The sequence below is a fragment of the Toxotes jaculatrix genome, chromosome 1, assembly GCF_017976425.1.
Source record: "Toxotes jaculatrix isolate fToxJac2 chromosome 1, fToxJac2.pri, whole genome shotgun sequence".
Classification (NCBI taxonomy): Eukaryota; Metazoa; Chordata; class Actinopteri; family Toxotidae; genus Toxotes; species Toxotes jaculatrix.
The window spans coordinates 19,137,967-19,158,705 of NC_054394.1; the positions used below are offsets into that span (position 1 = coordinate 19,137,967).

A 20,739-nucleotide genomic window follows, 5' to 3' on the forward strand; every position below is an offset into this window, starting at 1 on the left:
GCAAACATCTTTAACGTGGATATTTTATGTTTTTTTCTTTCTGGCCACTGTCATATGGAGTCCCATCAGTCCAAACCTGACCAGTAAAACATTTCAGAGTAAAACATCCAGATTAGCATGTAGTTGGTGGGTATTTGCCACCCAAAAAACTAATATAACTTGGAACTACTGCTCTCATCACAGGAGAAAGGAACTAGTGTAAAATGTAAATCCTTCAGCCTTCTTTGGAAATGCATGTTTTGTAATAACTCTTTTATAAATGTGTTTTCAATCCTTTATTCCTACCATTATATTTAATGTCTGATAACTGGTGTGAAATCCATCATCTAATGCATTACATTAAATATGATGTTTGACAGTAGTTAAACCTCGTTGCAGAAATTGATGCAATTTCTCGGTGATGTCATAGTTAACGTAGCTGTGCTATTGATCCTCATTTGTTGAAGACCCTATTGAAATCAGTGCCCTCTTCGACTGCTGAAAAACAAATCTAATGTACAGTCTGTTATTTGGTCACTTCTTTGTGTTTAGTCTAACACAAATTCCAAAATCAAAGTCCCCGTTGTCTAATGGGTGGCATTGGTATGGCAGGGTGGTGTTATTCTGAGCTCAAAGAAGTTTATTTTGTGAATAGCTGGGTTATGTACATGAGCAGAGTGGACAAAGAACCTTTGAGACCTTTGACCTTTGAAAGTGTTCTTATCTATTGTATATGTGATACCTTTAACTTTGAAATAAATTTATGTAACATTTGTGAATCTTGCATTTGCACTTATTAACTCTTTGCATTAGCTGCAGGCCAAACCAGTAACTTTTCTTTCAGTTGGAAGAACTTGGCAGTTTGTACAGCTTTAAGTGTATTTGGCATGAAAATACTTATGGATATTGTGTCAGCATTTCTCGCCACTGCTTTGATAAATAATATTCAGATGCAATTTAAAATGAATAATATGGCCTACATTCTCTCTCTCTATGCTGTGTGATACAAACCCGGCCAGATTAACCTGCTACGGTGTCCCAGGGTACAGTGTAGGAATCACACAATATTTCTACCCTGTCTCAGATTTTCTGTATGTTTGTGACCATTTAAAGTATACTTTTATACACTCTGATGCAGAAATAGTTTCCCTAAATTATTTGAAATGTTTTCTAGTGCGCTGAGGTTTTTGTGGCTGAGTAAATTCCTCTTGATGATTTCTGCTCACTGCGTTGGCAAGAGTTTTCCAATTCATAAGAATCTGACACTGGAAAAATACTCTGTTGGGACTCTGTTTTGGACTCTTTTGTCAAGACAACTCCCCATAAAAACTCAGCAGATATGTTTAGAGTTTAATTTAGGTAAAAGTATTTTAAATAACTCCAGCTACTGACATGCTACTAATTTTCAGCACATTCAGATAGTACTTATCCAGTCACTTTTATTAACTCAGAAACATCTGGAAGCCACTGGGACATGGCCAGTTAAACTCGCCATTAAAACCTGTTGAAACTAAACCGTGACTGCATTAATGAGCGGGCTGTCTGCAGGTCCGTGATAACCCCAATCTATCATCCTTTTATTTAACTAAGTGATTTCCATACGGCTGCGTCATCATTTCCTGTGCAGTCCTCTTTTCCTTTGCTCCCCTCTCATTGCATGCAGTTATACGGGGGAGACTATTTTTCCGCAGGAAAAAAAAAATCAGTTTTCAGTTTGCACAGACAGAAAGCGGCACACGCTCTGTTCTAGGATGGATCATTGACCAAACACAGCAAAAACCAAGAAAGGCAGGTAGGCTTTATGATTTCAGCTCGTTAAATGTTCAATATGAAGAAATCTAACGAATTTTCCTTTTCCCTTTCCGAACCTTTTTAAGTAGAATTTTAAGCATCTTTAAATAGTTGTGCTCATAAGAAAAGAAAAATGTCTCTTTCATAGTCTGTTGTTTTGGAGACATGATTAACTTGACTGAGCTTTAACTTATTTACATAGACTCTGACTCTGGTCGATGCTGGTAAACCGTTTAATCCACTGTTTGATGATTAGGTAGAAAAGTAGTTCTTTTCGGCTTTAGCGCTGCATTTGTATCGGTTGGCCTACAGGGGGCGCCTCAGCCTTTGAATTTGATCAATCCCAAATAATCAATGTCTCTTGCAGCGCCTCAGACATTGTTCACTCACCTGTGTCTTCTCTTACCTTGACGTCGCAACAAGTTTCAGTTCAGTTAATAATTTTTTATGTGTCTCTGAGACACTTTGGAAACAATGCCACGCACACACAGTCTCGTGCACACAAAGTGCAGTGTGTGAAACATTACACCACTACTCTACATTCGCCTTCAAGGTTTCTGAGTCAGTCGTCAGACTGATGTTGTGGCTGCTGTGTGGTGAAAAGCTAAAATGTGACGAGATAAAGGAATGTCCTTGTATTAAACTTTACTCCTCGCCAGCACATCGTGTTGTGAAACTCTAGCTGCAGCTATTCAAAGTATTTTTAGAAACAGTAACATGGTGTTACTTGTTCTTGAGAGAACAATGAAACTTTCAAAACATTCCAGCTCAAATTATCCTGTGATTGATAAGAGAATGAGCGCAGGTTGGTTACAAATGATTGTCAATTAAAACTAATCATTCTATCACTTTATTATCCTTATTAAGTGTTTTTTTCATCACTCAGTGAATTGGTGATTGGATAATGGTATATATGGTTCCAAAAAAATAGAGTCCCTAGAATTAATAAGAAAAAAGGACACCATGATTCCTGTTAACACATACACATCAGGTAGTCAGTATTATATAAGTGTGACTTTCTATAACTTTCTTACATAATGATTGATGGACAGAGAGATGTGTCTGATGGTTTTATCCATGGGACATTAACTGCAAAATAGAGTATGCATGAAAAAAAAAAACATGCTCAAAACAGATTCAACTTTAAAAAAAAAAAATCAAGTGTTATTACTGTAGTGTCAGATACTCTGAAAAAGATTCTTGCAGCTTGTCTTCTTCAGTTTTGAAGAGAAGAGGATGTCTTTACCAGACAAACTGCGTCTCCCCTGTCAGTGCTGTCAGGCTGGATCTCAGGCCCCCAAGCAGGAGTGTTGACTAGACACGTCAGCCTGACTCAGCTTAATCCTGACGTTTAAGAGAGGCCTCAGGTCCGTTTCTGAAACCTGATATGGTGGGGGGGGGGGGGGGGTTGTTTGTTTGTTTTTTGATTGTTTGTTTGTTTGTTGTTGTTGTTTACACAAAATATATTTCTTATATTAAAAGTGGTGCAGATGTTTGTGTGCAGTGACTTTGGCTTTTCTCTGTACTTTTCTCAAATGGGTTCAGTATTTACACACTTCCCTCAACCCTTCAAAACTTTGGAATGTGCAGAAGCTCAAAGAAAAGACATGACATGAGATGAATCTTTGGAGTATAGGTGGCAAAAGCCCCACAGAGCTGTGGAATAATCCCCTTGAATGTCTGAGGATTTGGGATTCACAGTGGATCCTCAACAAACACACACAGGGTTTAGTGATTTTGCATGAGATAATAAACATTTATTCCCTTGTGACCGCGGCTTTAGCAGGTGAACAATCATGAGAGCGGGAAAGAAAATCTTGAGATTTCCAGTATCAGAGCTCTGCAGTCAGGTCTGAAACCTTTGAAATAATGTCTAATAAGTTTTTTAGAGGCTGGCAAAGCTGTAAGAATTTCATGAATGTATGTGAGTATATACTTGGAACAGATGGATGTTATGTTTTGATTCGAACTTTGTTTGATGATCCTGTGTCATGCAACAAGAGGATGTGGCTTTTAATGAGAAATCCAGATGGCTCTGCAATCCACGGAACAATGAATTCCAAGAGTTTAGGCTTAGGTTACACTCTGGTAAAACATCCCACAAAAAGAAGTCGGTGCCTCTGTCTTTTATGCTCAGACACTGAGGATCTGCAGTGTTTTCAGGAAGGACAATCTTTACGAGAACCTTGAAGGGTTTTGAGTGGGTCCCTGAGAAAAGCTGCACAGTGGCAGAGCTGTAGGCTTCCTGCTGACTTGATGTTACGAACTGTGATAACGGATGTCTGGGTTTTGTGACTTCCTCTGTTCCCAAGTCTGTGGGATGATAAGACACCCCAAGAGACTGAGAGGAGTAGGTTTTATGGATGGGTAGTGCTTTAACATTTAGTGTAAAGATGTTACTTGTAGGAGAATGGACAGAAAACACTGATTGGAAAAAAGGAATTAGTTGATATTATAAGTGTTTTGAAATGGATTTGTCTGATTGAAGCGGAAGCTCTTTTGATCTTTGCTGTAAAATCCATTGTTAAAAAAAGAGTTTCTGAGCTTGACTGTTCAGTTTGACCTTGTAAACAGCCGCTTAGAAAAGCCACTCGAGGTCCACTTACTTGCTTGATTACAGTTTAGATATGTTTTGTTTTTGTTGATCTGTGGTGTTTTTGATCAGCTGAGACATTCAGCAGCGACGGAAGGGTGGTTAGAAAAGAACATTTTTACTTATTTTGTCTGTGTCTTGCTTTTGTCTTTTATTGCGAAGCACTGTGACATATGATCTTCCAGACTATAGAAGTTTGGAATGTGTGGCTTTCTCATCTTGTTTTTGTCTGGTATATGTTTTTTTCAGTGTTTGTGTCCAAATGAACATGCAGGGCACACAGTCTAAAACCGTTTGCATGAGCTAATATTACAAAGACGTCCTTTAGCATTCAGTGTATGCTCCAGAACCACAGCACAGAGAGAGTTAAGTGGTTTAATTTGATTGGAGTTAAGTCAAACTTGGGGGGTATTACATTTTGGGTGAATATTTACATTTTTGCGGTCACCGACAATTTAGTTCAGCTCCAAAGCAATAACACTTTACGACAAAACAATCCCAAACACTTTAGAGATATGCAACAGTGGAATGATACTCTGCATATTTGCTAAATTACTGTTTTTAAAGAGTAACACCACACTGTTTTACCTTTGACTACACCCAGTATCACTGATGGGCGTACTTGGGTGTCTTCTGCCAGTTTTGTGCTTTGTTGCCCCTGTGATCTCATGGGGTCCTGGGGTACACCTGTACATCACTGCAGCGAGGTTAGAAGTTAAACCACTGGAGGTCAGCAAAAACAACATGTTCAGGGAGTCTTTAGTTTGTGCTTCACTTGAATATTACCATTTTACATAACTTTGTACTGTACTACATGTCTGCATTTATCTGACAGCTGTAGACCTAGTTTTACAGTATAAAATATCTGATCAGTATCTTAGAAACAACAATTTTTAAGATTAAACAACCCTTTCAACCAGCTACACCATTAAAGTGCAGTTGACTTGTAAATGCATCAGTGAAAATGATCCAAAAATATAATATTTATAATAGTATGTCACTGACAGAGGAAATTCTGATGCATAGATAGTACTAGTATGTAAGAACTTTTACTTACTTGAGGTATTAACCCCATGATCAGTGGTGGAATGTAAATAAATACATTTGCTCAAGTATTTTACTTAAGCACAGTTATGAGGTACTTGTACTTAAGTCTTTCCTTTCTATGTTACATGTCATACTTCTACTATACTTCATTTCCACTACACTTATCTGGCAACTATAAATACTACTTGCTTTTCAGATTAAGATTTGAATACAACTCATAGCATCATCTTACAAAATTTGATATTATTATATCAATTATATATTTATTATATTATATTATACCTCCTCCTGCACAGCGTCTGCCTCTCCTTCATGCTGGCAGTGTCATGTCAGGTAGATGTTGATCCTCTAAGTCTGGCCCTGCCCTGTGCACACTCCAAATACACTCCACTTGTGCTTTAGCTGAGCTACTCCTTGCTGGACTGCCAGTTTAGTTCTGAGGGTCCCTGGGAGGATCCCATGCTGGTAGACCCAGGCCTTGAGTCTCCTGGGGAGCCCAGACTTATCCACAGCTCTCCAGGTCGGCACTTGTTGCCTTGACAGGCTGCAGCTGAAGATCTTCCTGAGACTCACTTGTTTCTCTGTGACTGATGGGATCTGGTTTCATCCCAACCTGAAGCTGAACTTGGCAGTGACCTTCTGTCTCTTTAGAAACATAGACCCAAACTTTGTGGGTCTTTATATAATACATAATATTTAAATACTATTACTTAAATAAGATTGAATGCATGAATTATCAGAGTATTTTTAAACTGTAACCTGTGGACGCTTTTAGAAGAGCAGGTACTGGAATAGGTTACTAATCAGTTTCATGTTTTATATCACTAATGAAATGCTTAAATTGTAAAATAATGTCACCAAAATATATTTATACATGTAGAGTACATAGACATGTACATTGACAGTGTCTGTATACACTGTTCAATGGCCTGTTTCATAGAAGTGGAAGAAATACTCAGATCATTTACTTAAAAGTGCCAAGAAAACTGTAGAAATATTCTGTTACAAGGAAAAGCAGAAGTACAAAAGTAATAACATTAAAATATATTAAAATATGATAAGTCAAAGAACTCAACATGGAGAATGATCCATTTCAGAATAATGAAAAAGAACAATACGATTATCAAAATAGTATCAGATTCCTGTTGACTGACTAACCGATCGGGCGACAAATTGTTACAGCTCTACATTAATGTGAAGCACTTCAATGCTGCAGATAAAGGTGGAGCTGATTTTTACTACTATATATACAGCTACATAGCTTAATCTATTATAACATATCAGAATTTATTTGCTAATAATGTTTTTTATTTGTAAAGTAAGTCTGCAAAGTTACTGCAGCTGTCAGATAAATGTAGTGCAGGAAAAAGTCCAATACTTTTCCCTTCCCTTTTGAAATGTAGTGAAATATAAGTATAAAGTAGCATGGACTGCAAATAGTAAAGAATCTCAAACGTGTACTTGAGTAAATGTACTTAGTTACATTCCATCACTGCTGCTCGGTCACACATTCATCTCTGACAAATGAAAGGCATCTTTGTGTGGGTGAAATGTGTTCCTATTGACCAGCGGAGGATTTCAGCATGACAATGTGTTGCAATGCTGGCAACATGGTTTCTTCCCATCAACAGCGCCTTCAAGTCGTGAATATTCATCCACACTCCTCAGCCCACCAAGACAATAAACAAGGGGAGAGAGCCTGAATGCCCGGCTGAGGAGGGGGGGTAATTCTTCAGAAAAGTGGGGGGCAAACAACTCGTTCCCCCTGGCAACAAGTCCTGCCTTCCCCTCTGCAGCAGGCAGTGAAAGGGGAGGCAGGATTTTTTTTTTTTTTTTTTTTTTTTTTTTTTTTCGGTTTTGGTTGGAAAGACATGAGTCGGAGTTTATTGAGAAGGGCAGGTATCCGGCAAAACCGGCCAAAGTTTTGGAAGGCGTAGACGAAACGGGATTTGTGCGTCGCAAAGGGATTATAATCTCAAAATGTCAGCAGCCATGGATGTGAGGAGAAACTCGGAGGTAAAAAGCCGCCTGCTTTTGAACCGTTCTTGACGAGCTACAACAGGAAGGTTAAACTTTTAGTTAGCAGTGCTTAGCCACCGAAAACAAAGGTCCGAATTTTGAAAAAAAAAACAAAAACAAAACCCGGAAACCTTTGTAAAGTTATAAAAAAAAAACAGTTGCAAGGTGCGTTTAAATGTAGTCCTAATATCCATGTGACCATATTTGGTCATCGACATGTTAAACTATGAACAGGCTAAAACACCAGTGTGTGTGTGTGTGTGTGTGTGTGTGTGTGTGTGTGTGTGTGTGTTTTGTAGCTGACCCTTTGAATGAAGAAAAATGTCCCAGCGGATACAGGCAGTAACTCTGTGGATTGTAATTAGACCAAGTCGCTTAAACATCCAAAAAGTCAAACCAGCAGATAAGTAGAAACAGAGCAGGACTGTAGATCAGATCACTGAACTGAACTCACTGTGGACTTTTCCTGTTGTCGTTTGGACATTCGTGGGAGATTTTTGTGTGTGTGTGTGTGTGTGTCTTGGGTGATAAAACCCTACATGAAACAACGTGTGTGCATCTCTGTAGTTTGTATGTTTACACAGATTTTGTACAAGGATGTGCACATGCTCTTTTATTTGGTAATGCTGTGTGTTTTGTATATGCCTTACATTATATATGTGTGTATACAGTGGTGGAAGAAGTTTTCAGGCCCTTTACTTCAGTAACAGTATTAATACACACTGTAAACATACTCCACTGCAAGTTAAAGTCCTGCATTGAAGCTGTAACTTCAACTGTAAGTTTAACTTGTAAAATCAGTTAAATGTATGTAAAGTAAGTCTATTCAATAAAATGTCCCCTTAGACTGTTATACTGTTAAATATTATATATTTAGATTATCATCATGCACGCGATAATGTGTGAGCAACCTTTTACTGTTGTGGTTGGCTAAGGTGGAACTAATTTTTAACTATTTTAGACTGTGGCTGATTATTTTCCAGATGGACTAATATCCTGATCTTTTTCTCCACTACTTGAGTCCATTGAACTTTTCGTTTGTATAATTTCAGGCAATAGTGTCACCTTCGTGATTCTTGTTTTGTCCAACCACCAGTCCAAACCTCAAAATGATTAAAAATAGATTATCAAAAATAATTAGACGTAAAAGCAGCAAATCATCTCATTCGAGAAACTATAACCATAAAATGTTTTTACATGAGAAATGACTTCAGCCATTAAATAAATAGTTGACGAGAAATTATTTTTGCTCTACTTGTATATATTATTTGTATATATTATTATAGAAGAATCAATAACAAAACGTTATGTTTTATAATTTTTTTTAAATCTTTAACTTATTTTTTATTTTTATTTTTATTTTAAACTCTTAAACTTTAAACTTTTAAATTTTAAACTGGGGATTTATGAAATAATCTTCTAACACTGAATGTACTTTTTAAAAAACATTTTCTCATATTTCTCATGACCTGCTTCGTGTATCACGATGTCTGTTGCTTTGTGGATTTTAATGCACATTTAAGTCCATATTCAGATTTTAAAATTCTAAACACATATGGTTGATAAAGTGATAAGACATTCTCACCTTTAGAAAAGCACTAGGAAAAGCACACTCTGCTGAGTACTTTGTAAAAAGCTTTGTGTGGATCATAAATGTTTATATGGGAGAAATGTTTATAAGGCTATTTACAGAACCAATATAAACATAACCATTTGAGATTACAGCTTAGATCCTGATCTTATCTTATTCAGTGCAATACAAACCATATGGCGGTGACTGGTTTCCTTTAGCTCTCTTTTTTTCCCCTAAAACGTTCTATTGTGCAGATCAAACAATAACTCTCCCCTCTCTCTGGTCGGGACTGTCAACATAAAGCTATTGAGGAAGTTCATCTCTGTTTGCCATTCAGTTTAACAGGAGTAAGCCTGCCCTATCACCAGCCACTTTTAAGGGGACTGTTGTTCACTCAATATCACAGTGAAAGTCCTTTTCGTGTTTTCTGGTTCTATCTATCATCCATGATTTACTTTGCTGATACTGGTTGATACATGATACACATGGCTGGAGGTCTCAGAGGGTGAAGGTCTGATTCTGTTAGCCACAGAGCAGCTCTGAAGGAACAGTTCTGTTCAACATCTTACTAAAAGGAATCTCAGCCACAGGTCTCTTAGATTTTGGGGGTGGGGTTTACTTCTGCAACATATGGTTTTATCAGATTTCCCAGACAGGGAATCCTATCCAGTCTTATTCAGATCACAAGACCATCTTCTTTAACTTGACCCCAAAGCTCTACTAAAATATCAACCACTGAGAGAATGCTTCCTTTGATACAAAGAAAATGTATTTCCACGTTTCATTGCCTCTCATGAAAGCATTTGAGCTGGAGTGCAAGTACATATTCATGTGTGCTGGAACCTTAAAATAATGAGATATTATGTAGATATTGGTTTTTGGTCCACTCAAAGGATATGATACCAGTGTCTGACTGAAGTCTGTGGAAGCACTGCTGCATGTTTCAGTTTACATTTGGTTTCACATTAACTTGGCTTAAAATGTCACACCTGATTCCACACCTGCTCGTCCGTATCAGAGCAGCGCTCTTAAGTGAGCGAGCAGTATAGCTATAGAATAGTACAGAGGTGTTGTAGACATCTCACATTTGACGACAATTACAAAAAGACAATGGGTCCCAGTTCTGAGGGTGCTGGAGACAGTTTTCAGTGTTGAAACAAATGGGGTAGGGTCAGAGTTAAGCAAGTGGGATTTGTGGCCTTGGCTCGCTGCAGGTGGCTTCTGATTACTAACATTTCTTTAGGTTTGCTGTCACGTAATAATAAGCTGACAGTGTAATTTAACCTCTGTGTGTAGCATTACAAACAATTTATAATCTCCCCATGCACTCTATGTTTAGTGGGTTGTAGTGATTTTATGGGATCTGTGTGATATGCAGAAGGATTATGGATCCCATGTCACTGTAACATAACATAACCATGTCAACATTAACATGTCAGGACATGTTCTGCCTTCATTTATTTAGGATGTCTGTTAATCTAACATTGCATGCTCAGATGCAAGCCGCTCGCCATCAGTCTGTGATTGCAAACACAGTCAGGTGTGTTTGTGAACCTTTCAGCTTATAAATACCTGTCAGAACCAGTCGATTTTCAGAATAAATGGTACACACCATTTCTTAAAGTTTTTGATTTCTAACAAGTTTTTATAAAGTAGACAGCCTGGAACCTATAGTAAATTTGTAGTGGCTTTGTCTTAGAGCCATTAATTACAACACACCTTGACTTGTGTAAACAATCTCCAGACAATTTAATCCAAACAACTAAAGCTATTTCTTAATCGAAGGTTGTCATCATATGCACAGTGGTATCACTTATGAGATCACTTCTGTTATCTCAGTTTATTCAGTGAACACTCATGTTAAGAACAGTAATGCTAATGCGAGCATTGGAAGCCAGAGCACAATTTAAAGTGAGTTCCTGTTCATTTGTTTACCGTAGCATTTTGAATTTTGAAAAAATAGGTCATTTGACCCAAACACTGTAAATGTCCCACGAACATCTCATATACACCGTTGCCCATAAAGGTGAAATAATATTGTTTTTAGACACATTCCTCTTTTTATTCCTATTTATACACATCAGTATCACACATATATACATATACATCACATTGGAAGAGATTGATCAATAAAGTTTTGAGAAGATATACGCTTTATCTATCAAGAATAAATCACATTGTCACAATCATTTCATGAGAAGAGGTAAAATATATTTGATTCCAACTTTATGGGCAACAGTGTAGATGTTCTGTGATCTGCCTCCTCTTGGGATAAGTTGATTTTACCCAACTACAGTAAAACTACTTGATGGTTAGAGAAAGATCACCTTTATGGTCAAAACAAACCAGTCGGTCAGATTTTATGATTTTATTTTTAACAGGTGGAAAAGTGTATGCGTTGATAAAGAGAGGTCTTTGAATAAGTGAAGGCATTAGGGGTCATTGTCGCTCTTCTTTATCTTCCTGCACTGTTTTCAGAATATTTAGTTGTTTATGGAAAAATGCATATTTTTTTTTCCAATTATGTGAAAAATTACTTATGAATTTCACATTTAGATTTAAATATCCCATTTAATCAAGTATCCAGTCTCGCAGCTTAAAATTTCAAAACGGCTTGAAGTTGGTATTGACTAATGTGCTGATAGTGAAGAGAAGGAGCAAAAACACAGTTGATATGCAGCTAATCCTTGTTTTTGTTGACTTAGTTAAACTCTGGCTTTAAGACAGAGGCAAACAAGAATACATCTTACCTACTGCTTATGTCCTTGGAAAAGACTTTTATGTCAGAGGTCTGTGCTGTGACACAAATTCTAACCCCCCTGCTGCAGCTCAGATGGATGAAAGCCTGTTTTCCACATGCCTGCCTCTGCAGCTGTGCATGTTCATATCTAGGTTACACAGAAGGGTTTTTCCTCTTTTCCACAAAGAGAAAATACACCATGATTACTCTGAAAAAAAAGAGCTGAAATTGCTAAAAAAGGAGATAAAAAAAGATTCCAAGAACTGGTTCCACCTGGTCAACTGAGCTATATATTGGCAGCATGGCCAACCATGTGGTAGAGTATGGGGCTAATTATACAGGTATGGCTGTGTGCAACTGCCAGCAGCATCAACCTTGGTGGTTTTCTTCTACATATAGAAACATAGAGGCTGTCAGAGGCTTAAACTTCCCCCCAGAGAGTTAGATTATGAACAGAATATTTACATATATCAAGAATATACTCCAGTCTTTATGTTTCAGATGCAAATTTTTGCTTTAACCTACAGTACGAGGCTGTATGTATGTACATCTCATATGCACAGTTCATATGTATGTTGTAATTGTTTTTATGTGAACTGTATTATCCTGGGTTGACTATCAAGAGCTGGATTCTCCTCTGCTCAGGATATTTATGCAAGTCAAGTCCCACACTGCTCTACTGACATGACCCAACTCAACCAGCTCAAGTCTCTTTTTGTCCTTTGGGGACAAAACTGGTCTTTCTGCAGATATTAAAACAATGGCGTGGATCAGTGTGTGGGTTGTGTGTGAGTGTCTGCCAGCGAGTTGTGACGTGTGGAAAGAGTTGAGAATTTGCAGAGATTTTCACTCCTTCCTTTCCCCATTGCTTCTTGGCTGCCTGTGTACTCTGCGGTGGTTTTAAAAAACCTTGAAGTCAGGTTGCTGATCAGCAGAACTAGAGGGCCAGTTCAGCCAGAAAAGCTGAGTAGCAAAGAAGCAGAAGAAGACTGAAGAAGTCTGGTTTTTTTTTTCTTTTTGAGGATTAACAAACATCTTAAAGTCAACCCAGTCACAGGTTGACAAACGTTTGTCCCTCATGACATCACAGAATTGTCAGATAAAATTGTCGAACATCAAGTGCCAGGTGCTGAGAGAGTGCATATTTCTGTGTAGTCTTTGTTCAATGAGCAAGAGGCTCCTGGCATTGGGGCCAGGTGTTTCTGCCCCTCTCCTGTGTTTTCCTTCACCCTCAGAAAACATTCTTTAATATTTTAAATGCAGCCACAGTCTGATGGATAGGGCAAATATTAGTACATTCCTGCATGTAGTGGAGAGAACTTTGTATCAGATGATCTGTCAAATGTGACAGGGCCAAGGACGTGTGGACTCTATTTTGAAAGATATTTTACCTAATTGAGTCTCTCCCTTTCACACACACACACACACGGCTGATAAAAGACTTACTTTTTAACCACATGTCCCTCTCAAGGATGTATTGAACACAAAGGGCCCTTTTATTCCAGCCCAGATAGTCTAATGGAGACACTGTTGTAGTCCCATTTCATGAATATGCTCTTGTTACTGTGGAAAAGTATGCGTCATTGATATGCCTCTCATGTAATCAATTAGTACTTGTGGACACGAACATGACAAAACCAGGAAAAGCCCTGAAATGGCTAAGCTAGGTCATAAAGATGATGGTGTTGAATGTCTTAAAAAGACATTTTGGCTTCTGGGATTTGTTTTTAAGTCAGAGCCAAAGACGGGTAAACTCATGGATGCCTTTTTCATCTCTCTGTGTGGATTTTGAAGTGATGGCAGTTACTTCTAGAAGTGTAGTTATTATTATTATCCTGTCAAGATGTGATGACATTCACACCAGTGTGTGTGGGCTTACATTGAAAACAATGGGTGCCGGTGTTCTGATACGAATCATGTGCTGCCAGTGTGTGATTCCCCTTACTTTATATTTGCTTATGTTACCTGGTTGGTCAGTGACATTTTAAATGGAGGCCATTAAGAATGAGGTCAAACAATTTTATGAACACTTTTCATAGTGTCATATTTTCTATATATAATCAATAAATTTATATTTACTACAGATCAAATGGCAAAGTGTATTGTAAAAGAGGTCTCTCACAGTGTTGAAATCACAGAGAATTATCACATGACTCTGCAGTTTCTTTCAGCTCTGCTGTGCTTTTTAATGTCTTAGCTAATTGTTTTCCGGGTTTTCCAGACCTGTGTCACTGTTTTGACTCAGTCCCACTGTTCTCATCAGTGTTGTTTCCAGCTGCAGCATTCAGCTGTTTTTATTAAAAAGAAAAAAAAGGAAAAACTCACTGTACACTACCTTCTCAGCACCAAACAGGAGACAGACATAGCTCGTTAGTTTGTTAAGACCAAAAACAGCATAAAGAGTGAATTTTTCAGTTGGCCAGAAACACAGTTCCAAACCAGTTTCAATGTTGCTCAGTGATGAGAGATGACATGCAGCAAAGGGACGAATGTGGATTTGCACCTAGGCCTCTGCAGCAAGGACCTGCAGCCTTGAAACATGGTACGAGTGTTTAACCAAGTCATGCGTCCCCATGTCAACTTTATTAAGCCCTACTGAAGAATTTTGCATTGTGCGAGCTTTCACACTAATGTACTGAACAACCGCTCCGGCCAACGTGTGTCCTCATACTTTAATGTGTTTTCGTGTCCTGCGTCATTCTGTAAAACACCAAACTTTTAAACACCAATCAGTGTCAAACGAGTCGTCATTACTGAAGGAAAGACTCCCGTCATCATGAAGCTGTTGGCTTCCACTGTTGACTGTTAGCTTGACTCTGGTTCAGACATCTCAAGAGAAAATTTGTGTTGAATCTGGTTGAATGCACTTTAAAGGCACTCTAGAGCTTTCTTAGAAGTGGTTGTTTACAGCCTGTGATTTTGTGTAGGGAGATGGTATCAGACCTCAGGAAGTCAGTTGGCTAACGCCTTGGTGTTTACACTGTAAAGTCCATCTTGGGCCCCTGTGACCTATTTCCGTGATTGTAACTTTCTCAGTCCAAAAAATGAAAACGATGACTTTAAATAAATAAACATTGTTATTGACTTTATATAACTGTGGTGTAGAGCTGACATAATGTAAAGTTTAATTTTCGCATTTGGATCATAGCCAGTTTAATCTTCTCTGCTCCTGACAGGTGATTTTTCTCATCCTCGTATGTTTGCTTCGAGGTGTTACAAATTAAAATGACAGAAGCTCCATGTTTTCAGTTACAGCGAGAGAGAGAGAATATTTTTATACAGTTTTTTTCCGCAGGTGTTAATCAGAAATTATATTTTACACAGCTGCCAGTGTGTCTGAATTTTATGTAGGCAGCATAATTTCATTTGGTTTAATTTAGAGTAATATAAAAGCTTTTTTTCTGTTTCCTTTTTATTTTAGCTTTCTAGAATGATTTGTGATGTTATGGATAAATTATGTAGCTTTAGCTTTTGTTATCCAAAAAACATGTCTTCACACCCTTAGTGCAGTGTGCTTTGCCACAAATGTGGCTAAGACTCGCTGATTGATAGTTATTTGAGAATAACTCTAATTAAACAAATGTCATGTCAGTTACCTGCATATTTCTAGACAAACTGTCATTTACAGTAGGTCAGTAGGCCTTTATGTTTTAATTCCATTGTTAAATCCGACAGCTCTGTGCATCACAAGGAATATAGGCTGAGTATAGGGTGTACTCTAATACACAGAATCACAACAAGAGAGGAGAGTTGTAAGCAGGACAGGACATCATTTGTGTTTGATGAAAATGATGCATGCCCAGTCCTCTTAGTGCAGTCCACAGTTACAGGAAATAGCTGACAGCAGGAATGCTCCCTCTCTCTCCTCATCTGTCTCTATAGGACTCAGCTCCACTACTGGTTGGCTGGCTTCTGCATACAACAACTTCCTGTAAACAAGTCATGCTGCCAAGCACCCTCCCATCCTCCACCTCTGATCTCTGGGGATCTCCATTTGACCTCCTTATGCACCAGAACAATTACTTTGAGCTTTCTTGAAAGGGTCAATGCTGCATTTCAAAAAGTGATTTTCAGGGGCAATAGCCTTCAGTTTGAAGTGACGGTTTAACTAACTGATGGACCAATTTGAGATTATGTCCAGGAAATGTTTATTATACGGAAGACGTCTTAACGGTTTTTTTCTGCTGTTAGGACTTTTCATAGTGTTAAATAGAGGATGTTAAGTGAAGCTGATCCACAGCTCATAAGTAATAACAACAATCATCTGTGAGGGCATGCTTTAAGCAGCTACCAGCAATGTTTTTATCACTAACAAATAGGGCTGCAACAACTAATCGATTAAACTGATTATTAAAATAGTTGGCAACTAATTTAATAATCGATTAGTTGGGTCTACGTTATCATACATATAAGTGCAGCTGCTACCCCCTAATGTGGGAGCAGTGAGCCAACCAAAGCCGCGGTGGCAGTAAAGTACCAGTAAGCTGGATGCCGACCGCCGTAAAAGAAGAAGAAGAAGAAGGGGCAGGATAAACGGACCAATGCCGCGCCTTGTGTAGCTCACCTGGAAGAAGCGTTCGAAAAATGGCGGAGGCGGTCACAGCGGAGGAGGCTAACGTTAGCAGGGAGAAAAATGTACGACCCAAGTCGTCAAAAGTATCGGAGCACTTTACATTAACGCCTTCAAAGAACAGCGTTAGGCGCAAAATGTGCGCAGCTGATTTCGCCTGGCACGGCAGCACAACATCACTGTATGAGCACCTGAAGAGGAAGCATGTTGGAGCCATGGGTGAATGGAGACTCACGGTAAGTTCGTAGTTAATTTATCATGTATACATCAACAAAACTAGAGAAAACAGACAGAGGTTTGTTTTTAAATTGTCCTGAAAAACGGACACAAACTTGCCGGAAACTGTAGATATGTTTGACGATAATAGCTGAGATTAAGTTTGAAAGACACAGGTGGATAACACGACGTTGTGAAGTTTTTGGGTTATTTTTATGCAATTATTCAGAGACAGTTTAACGCGACTCCTTCATTTCTTCATAACAGAAACTTGAGCAATATCTGGTCAAACATATATTAATTGCATTTCCCTTTTATTCTCAGCACATGGCAGCATTACCCAATGTCCATTTATTTAATTTCATTTAGCCTTGTCTGCATTTTAGATCAGTAGTTATTAACTTAAAAAGATATTGTTTGTTTTACTTACCTTGCTTCTGTGCATACTCATACTACACGTTCTCTCTCACCTCAGAAAAAATAACAGCCCAGCATTGGTGACTATGTTTTGAGGAAGATCTGCATCCTGAATATGCTGCTTACAGACATGAGGCCACTATCAATGGTGGAGGTGGTGAAGGATTCAGAAAAATGATAAACACCTGCTTACACTTTTCCTTCAAGGACCTATTTCACCAGACTGATGGAGAAGAAATAAACCATGAAGAACCATTCCTCTGTAGTTCTATAGGCTAAAGCCTGTTTAAAAACTGTTTGAGTTTCATGCGTTTTGTTTATTAAATTGTTGTTCAGCTCAGTTCAAGGTGGAGACAGTTTTTTTTTTTTTCAGAACATGTAAAGAAATGCTCTCTGCACTGTATAAAAACAAATGGTCTTTGTTTTTCGTTACAGTTATTTAAACTGTTCACCATCTTTGTTTTTCTCCACATTGTTTCAGCTGCTACAAAATTTTTATTTATTTTTTTGTACTCAGTGTAGCATACATTTAATTTTTTTATGTGAGTTGGAAACAACTTTTGAACAAAGACAGTTTGGTTAATTAAATAAAATGCTGGAAATCAAATTTTGCTTTTTTCCCTTTTTATCCGATTAATAATCGATTAATTGAAAAAATAATCCACAGATTAATCGATTATCAAAATAACCGTTTGTTGGCTTCCGTTTTATTATGGTAGAGGCAGCAATCTTCAAACCTTGGCAAATAACCGCAGAACTAAATATCAAATATCGGAGCTGAGCGTCTTCATCCACCTGAAGGCAACAGGTCTGCAGCCTTTAAATTATACTGAAGTGCATTGCCAGGCTCTTGAAGATCCTCTGTGCTTACCTTGATTAAATCATACACAAAAACATTTGGTAGCCTCCACATACTGAGTTCTGTGCCTCTGCACACATCAAACTGCTTAGTTACGTGTTCTCTTGGTGTATGTGTTACAGAACCATCAACGGGGTAGCAGTTGCCTGAATAATGGCTTTCTATCCAAATTTCCTTTCTGGCTGTGATCCAAATGTGGATCAGACCTTGTTTAAATATTGTGTGTTTATCTGTTTCTGCTCCAGTAATGTAGTTTAGTGTTGTTTGATGTGAAAATAGACATGTTTTAAGTGGCAGAATATCTTGTCTGAAGCACCAGAGTTTCCCTGGCACAACACCGTCTACATGCTGTGTTAGTTATGCCACTTACTTCTGGGTTGTTGAAAGTCTTTTACATTACAATGTTTACATTGGAGATTCAACATGGCAGATGTGGTGAAGTGGGGTAGGATTTTTTATTAGCTTGCCTTATGAAAAGTTGTCAAGCACTATAGTTGCACCATGTACTCCCATGTTAATCTGTGATTGGGAAAAGGTTGAGAGCGCATGAACTTGTAATAATTCCTTGTAATAATCCTGTCATTATTACAGGAACCTGTGCTTACCTGTAAATAACAAAAACATGCTCAAGTTAGACACACATTAAACCAAAGTGGTGAGCAGTTTGGTAACATGAGCTGACCCGTTCAGACTGATGGCACTCCCAGTTTTGTCCTGGTCTTGGCTGTGGTCTTAGGAGAATGTAGGTCAACTGGTTTTGTTTTGGGACTGGATTAAAATCACCACAATATTGACTCTGTTGTTTCTCTACAAGCTCTAACCCTATAGAATATATTTGAGCGATTTCCTAATAATACTCACTGACAAACCCAGATTACCTTAAAAGACTTTTGCGTTTCTAACATCAGTTCATGTGTTTTTTGCGTCTGCTGAAATGCATGGTGTGCTGCAGCTTTTCAAATGTTTCTTATCCGTGTGTTTGTCCACCAGGTGAGTGGGTGGGTTGCAGACAAACATGACTGCCAACAAGAGTTCGAAGGCTGTGCCTCGTGCAGGAGGGGGTAAAACTCCCCGGGACATCCCTGACAGGTCAGTGACATCTGGGATAGGGGTGGGTTGGTTAAGGTACACTTCCAGTCACAGTTTCAGAGTATCCACGTGATTGGATTTTTTTGTTCTTTTGAACAAATAATATGTAATATTTATTTTTAACCATCTCTTCCCATCACTGATTAGTCTGTAGTAGCTTTCTTGGAAAAGAACAACCTGTGATAGTCAGTCATGATAAGACATCCAAAGCTTTTGCAAGTACAATCCTGTATCCCAGCCCCATCCATCACTGAAGAGTGAGTAGTGAGCTGAAGCTTGTGATAGCATGTTGAGAGCTGACAGTGTCCTGCTGGGAGAGAAAAACAAACTCTGGGAATGATATGCGATATCTGGACTGTTCATTCTCACAGTCTATCATTCTGTCCATTTTTAATACATTCAAAATTTTCTTTCAACAGAACGTCTCAGCAGCAACAGGCCGTTAGCTACACATGATCATCGCACTGCATGCATCTGTGCATTGTTCACATTGTCCACAGTCACACCAGCTTGTGACAGTCTGATGCTTATTTTGACCAAGATGATTGTTGTGTGCCTGTCTGTGTTTTTATAAATATAAATGCTACTGTTCATTCATGGAGGTAAAAGCAGACACGAAAGTATTTCTTACAATGCAGAAAGGTAAAGTAGGTAAAGGTAAAGTAACCTGTGGTTGCTGGTTAAAGTAATTGCTTTTGTGGTGTAAATTAGGCCTACCTCTTCATGATGTCATCAAACTATGTCTTTTTTATTGTTTAGACCCTTAGCGGCAGAAATAACATGCTGTGCCTTTAAACAGAGTCTCTTTTGAAACTCAGTTAAATTTGTCATTGTATTTGAGCCTTATTAACTTGTGGTCCTCATAGGCTCACATGACCCAAGATTCTTAAAGCTCCATGTTTTAAAACATGGAGAGGAATGGCATTGGATAGCGCTACACAATGCATTTCCCGAAACTATGAGGTCAACCAGGGATCTGTTTCTAGGGCAAATCACGCCCACACTGAACTTTGTTGCCTCAAGAGGCACACATGGCAACATGCAGCAACATGATAGAAAAAACAATATACAGCGAAACAACAAAAAAAACTTAATACATGTCCAGTCTGTGCTCTGTGATCTTCTGTGAGGTCAAAAATTTCCCAAATGCAAAATAAATCTTTTGCCACGTTTCACACATTATCATATACCTAAAAGATCACAGTTTAAAGCAAATCACAGAGGTGTTTGGGAAGCACAAAACATAACCAGTTTTTAAAACCAGTTAAAATGAGTGTGTATATATGCTTAGAAATTCACAGGTAACAGAAAAGAGATGTTAGATGGTAAAGTTTACATATGTTGAACTATGCTAGTAGAAGCACTGGTCCTGTGAGCAGTCTGCTCTCTCCATCCTGGTCAGTAAAAGGAAGTGGCTTGTGGTTGGCATGCCCTGGAAGCCTGAGTAAAAGCCAGAGGCCAGGTTGTGACTGGCATTGAGATCTTTGTACAGTACTGTATGTGTGGCCGACCCATCTGAAGCTGACTAAACTGGGCTTATTTTTACAAGCATGATCCAGACCACTAGAAACCCCTAAAAGTCTCCAAGCCCTAAACAGACAAACGTTCTGCACATATTTTCTTTTTTTGTGTCTAATCGAGAGGTCTTTGCTCTGCTGTCTGCACTTTATTTTACAGTATAAGGAGTAATTCTAGCTAAATGAGGCTATAATCTTCTAAAAATCCATCTTCTTCTGTGGCTGATTTTACTTTTGCAGTTGAATAAATCTGCTGCTTTATAAACAGATCAGATTTAAGCACACTGTGGTAATAGGATTAATGGTGTATGCATCAACGCGAACACATA

At 38.3% G+C, this 20,739-nt stretch overlaps 1 protein-coding gene across 4 annotated transcripts in view; it reads left to right on the plus strand.

The window, feature by feature from the left end:
- The first annotated feature begins 1,684 nt into the window (after positions 1 to 1,684).
- The window catches only part of dennd2b (DENN domain containing 2B), a 48,387-nt gene continuing 29,332 nt past the window's right edge, over positions 1,685 to 20,739 (plus strand). The window contains exons 1-2 of one of the 4 annotated variants that reach the window (XM_041044851.1): positions 1,685 to 1,771; positions 18,795 to 18,893. In XM_041044851.1, coding sequence (XP_040900785.1) covers positions 18,820 to 18,893 — 74 coding nt within the window. In that variant the 5' untranslated portion in view covers positions 1,685 to 1,771; positions 18,795 to 18,819. Of the gene's footprint in view, positions 1,772 to 7,290; positions 7,427 to 16,036; positions 16,549 to 18,794; positions 18,894 to 20,739 lie in introns of those variants that run through there. The other 3 variants (XM_041044868.1, XM_041044842.1, XM_041044860.1) reach the window with 3 other exon arrangements.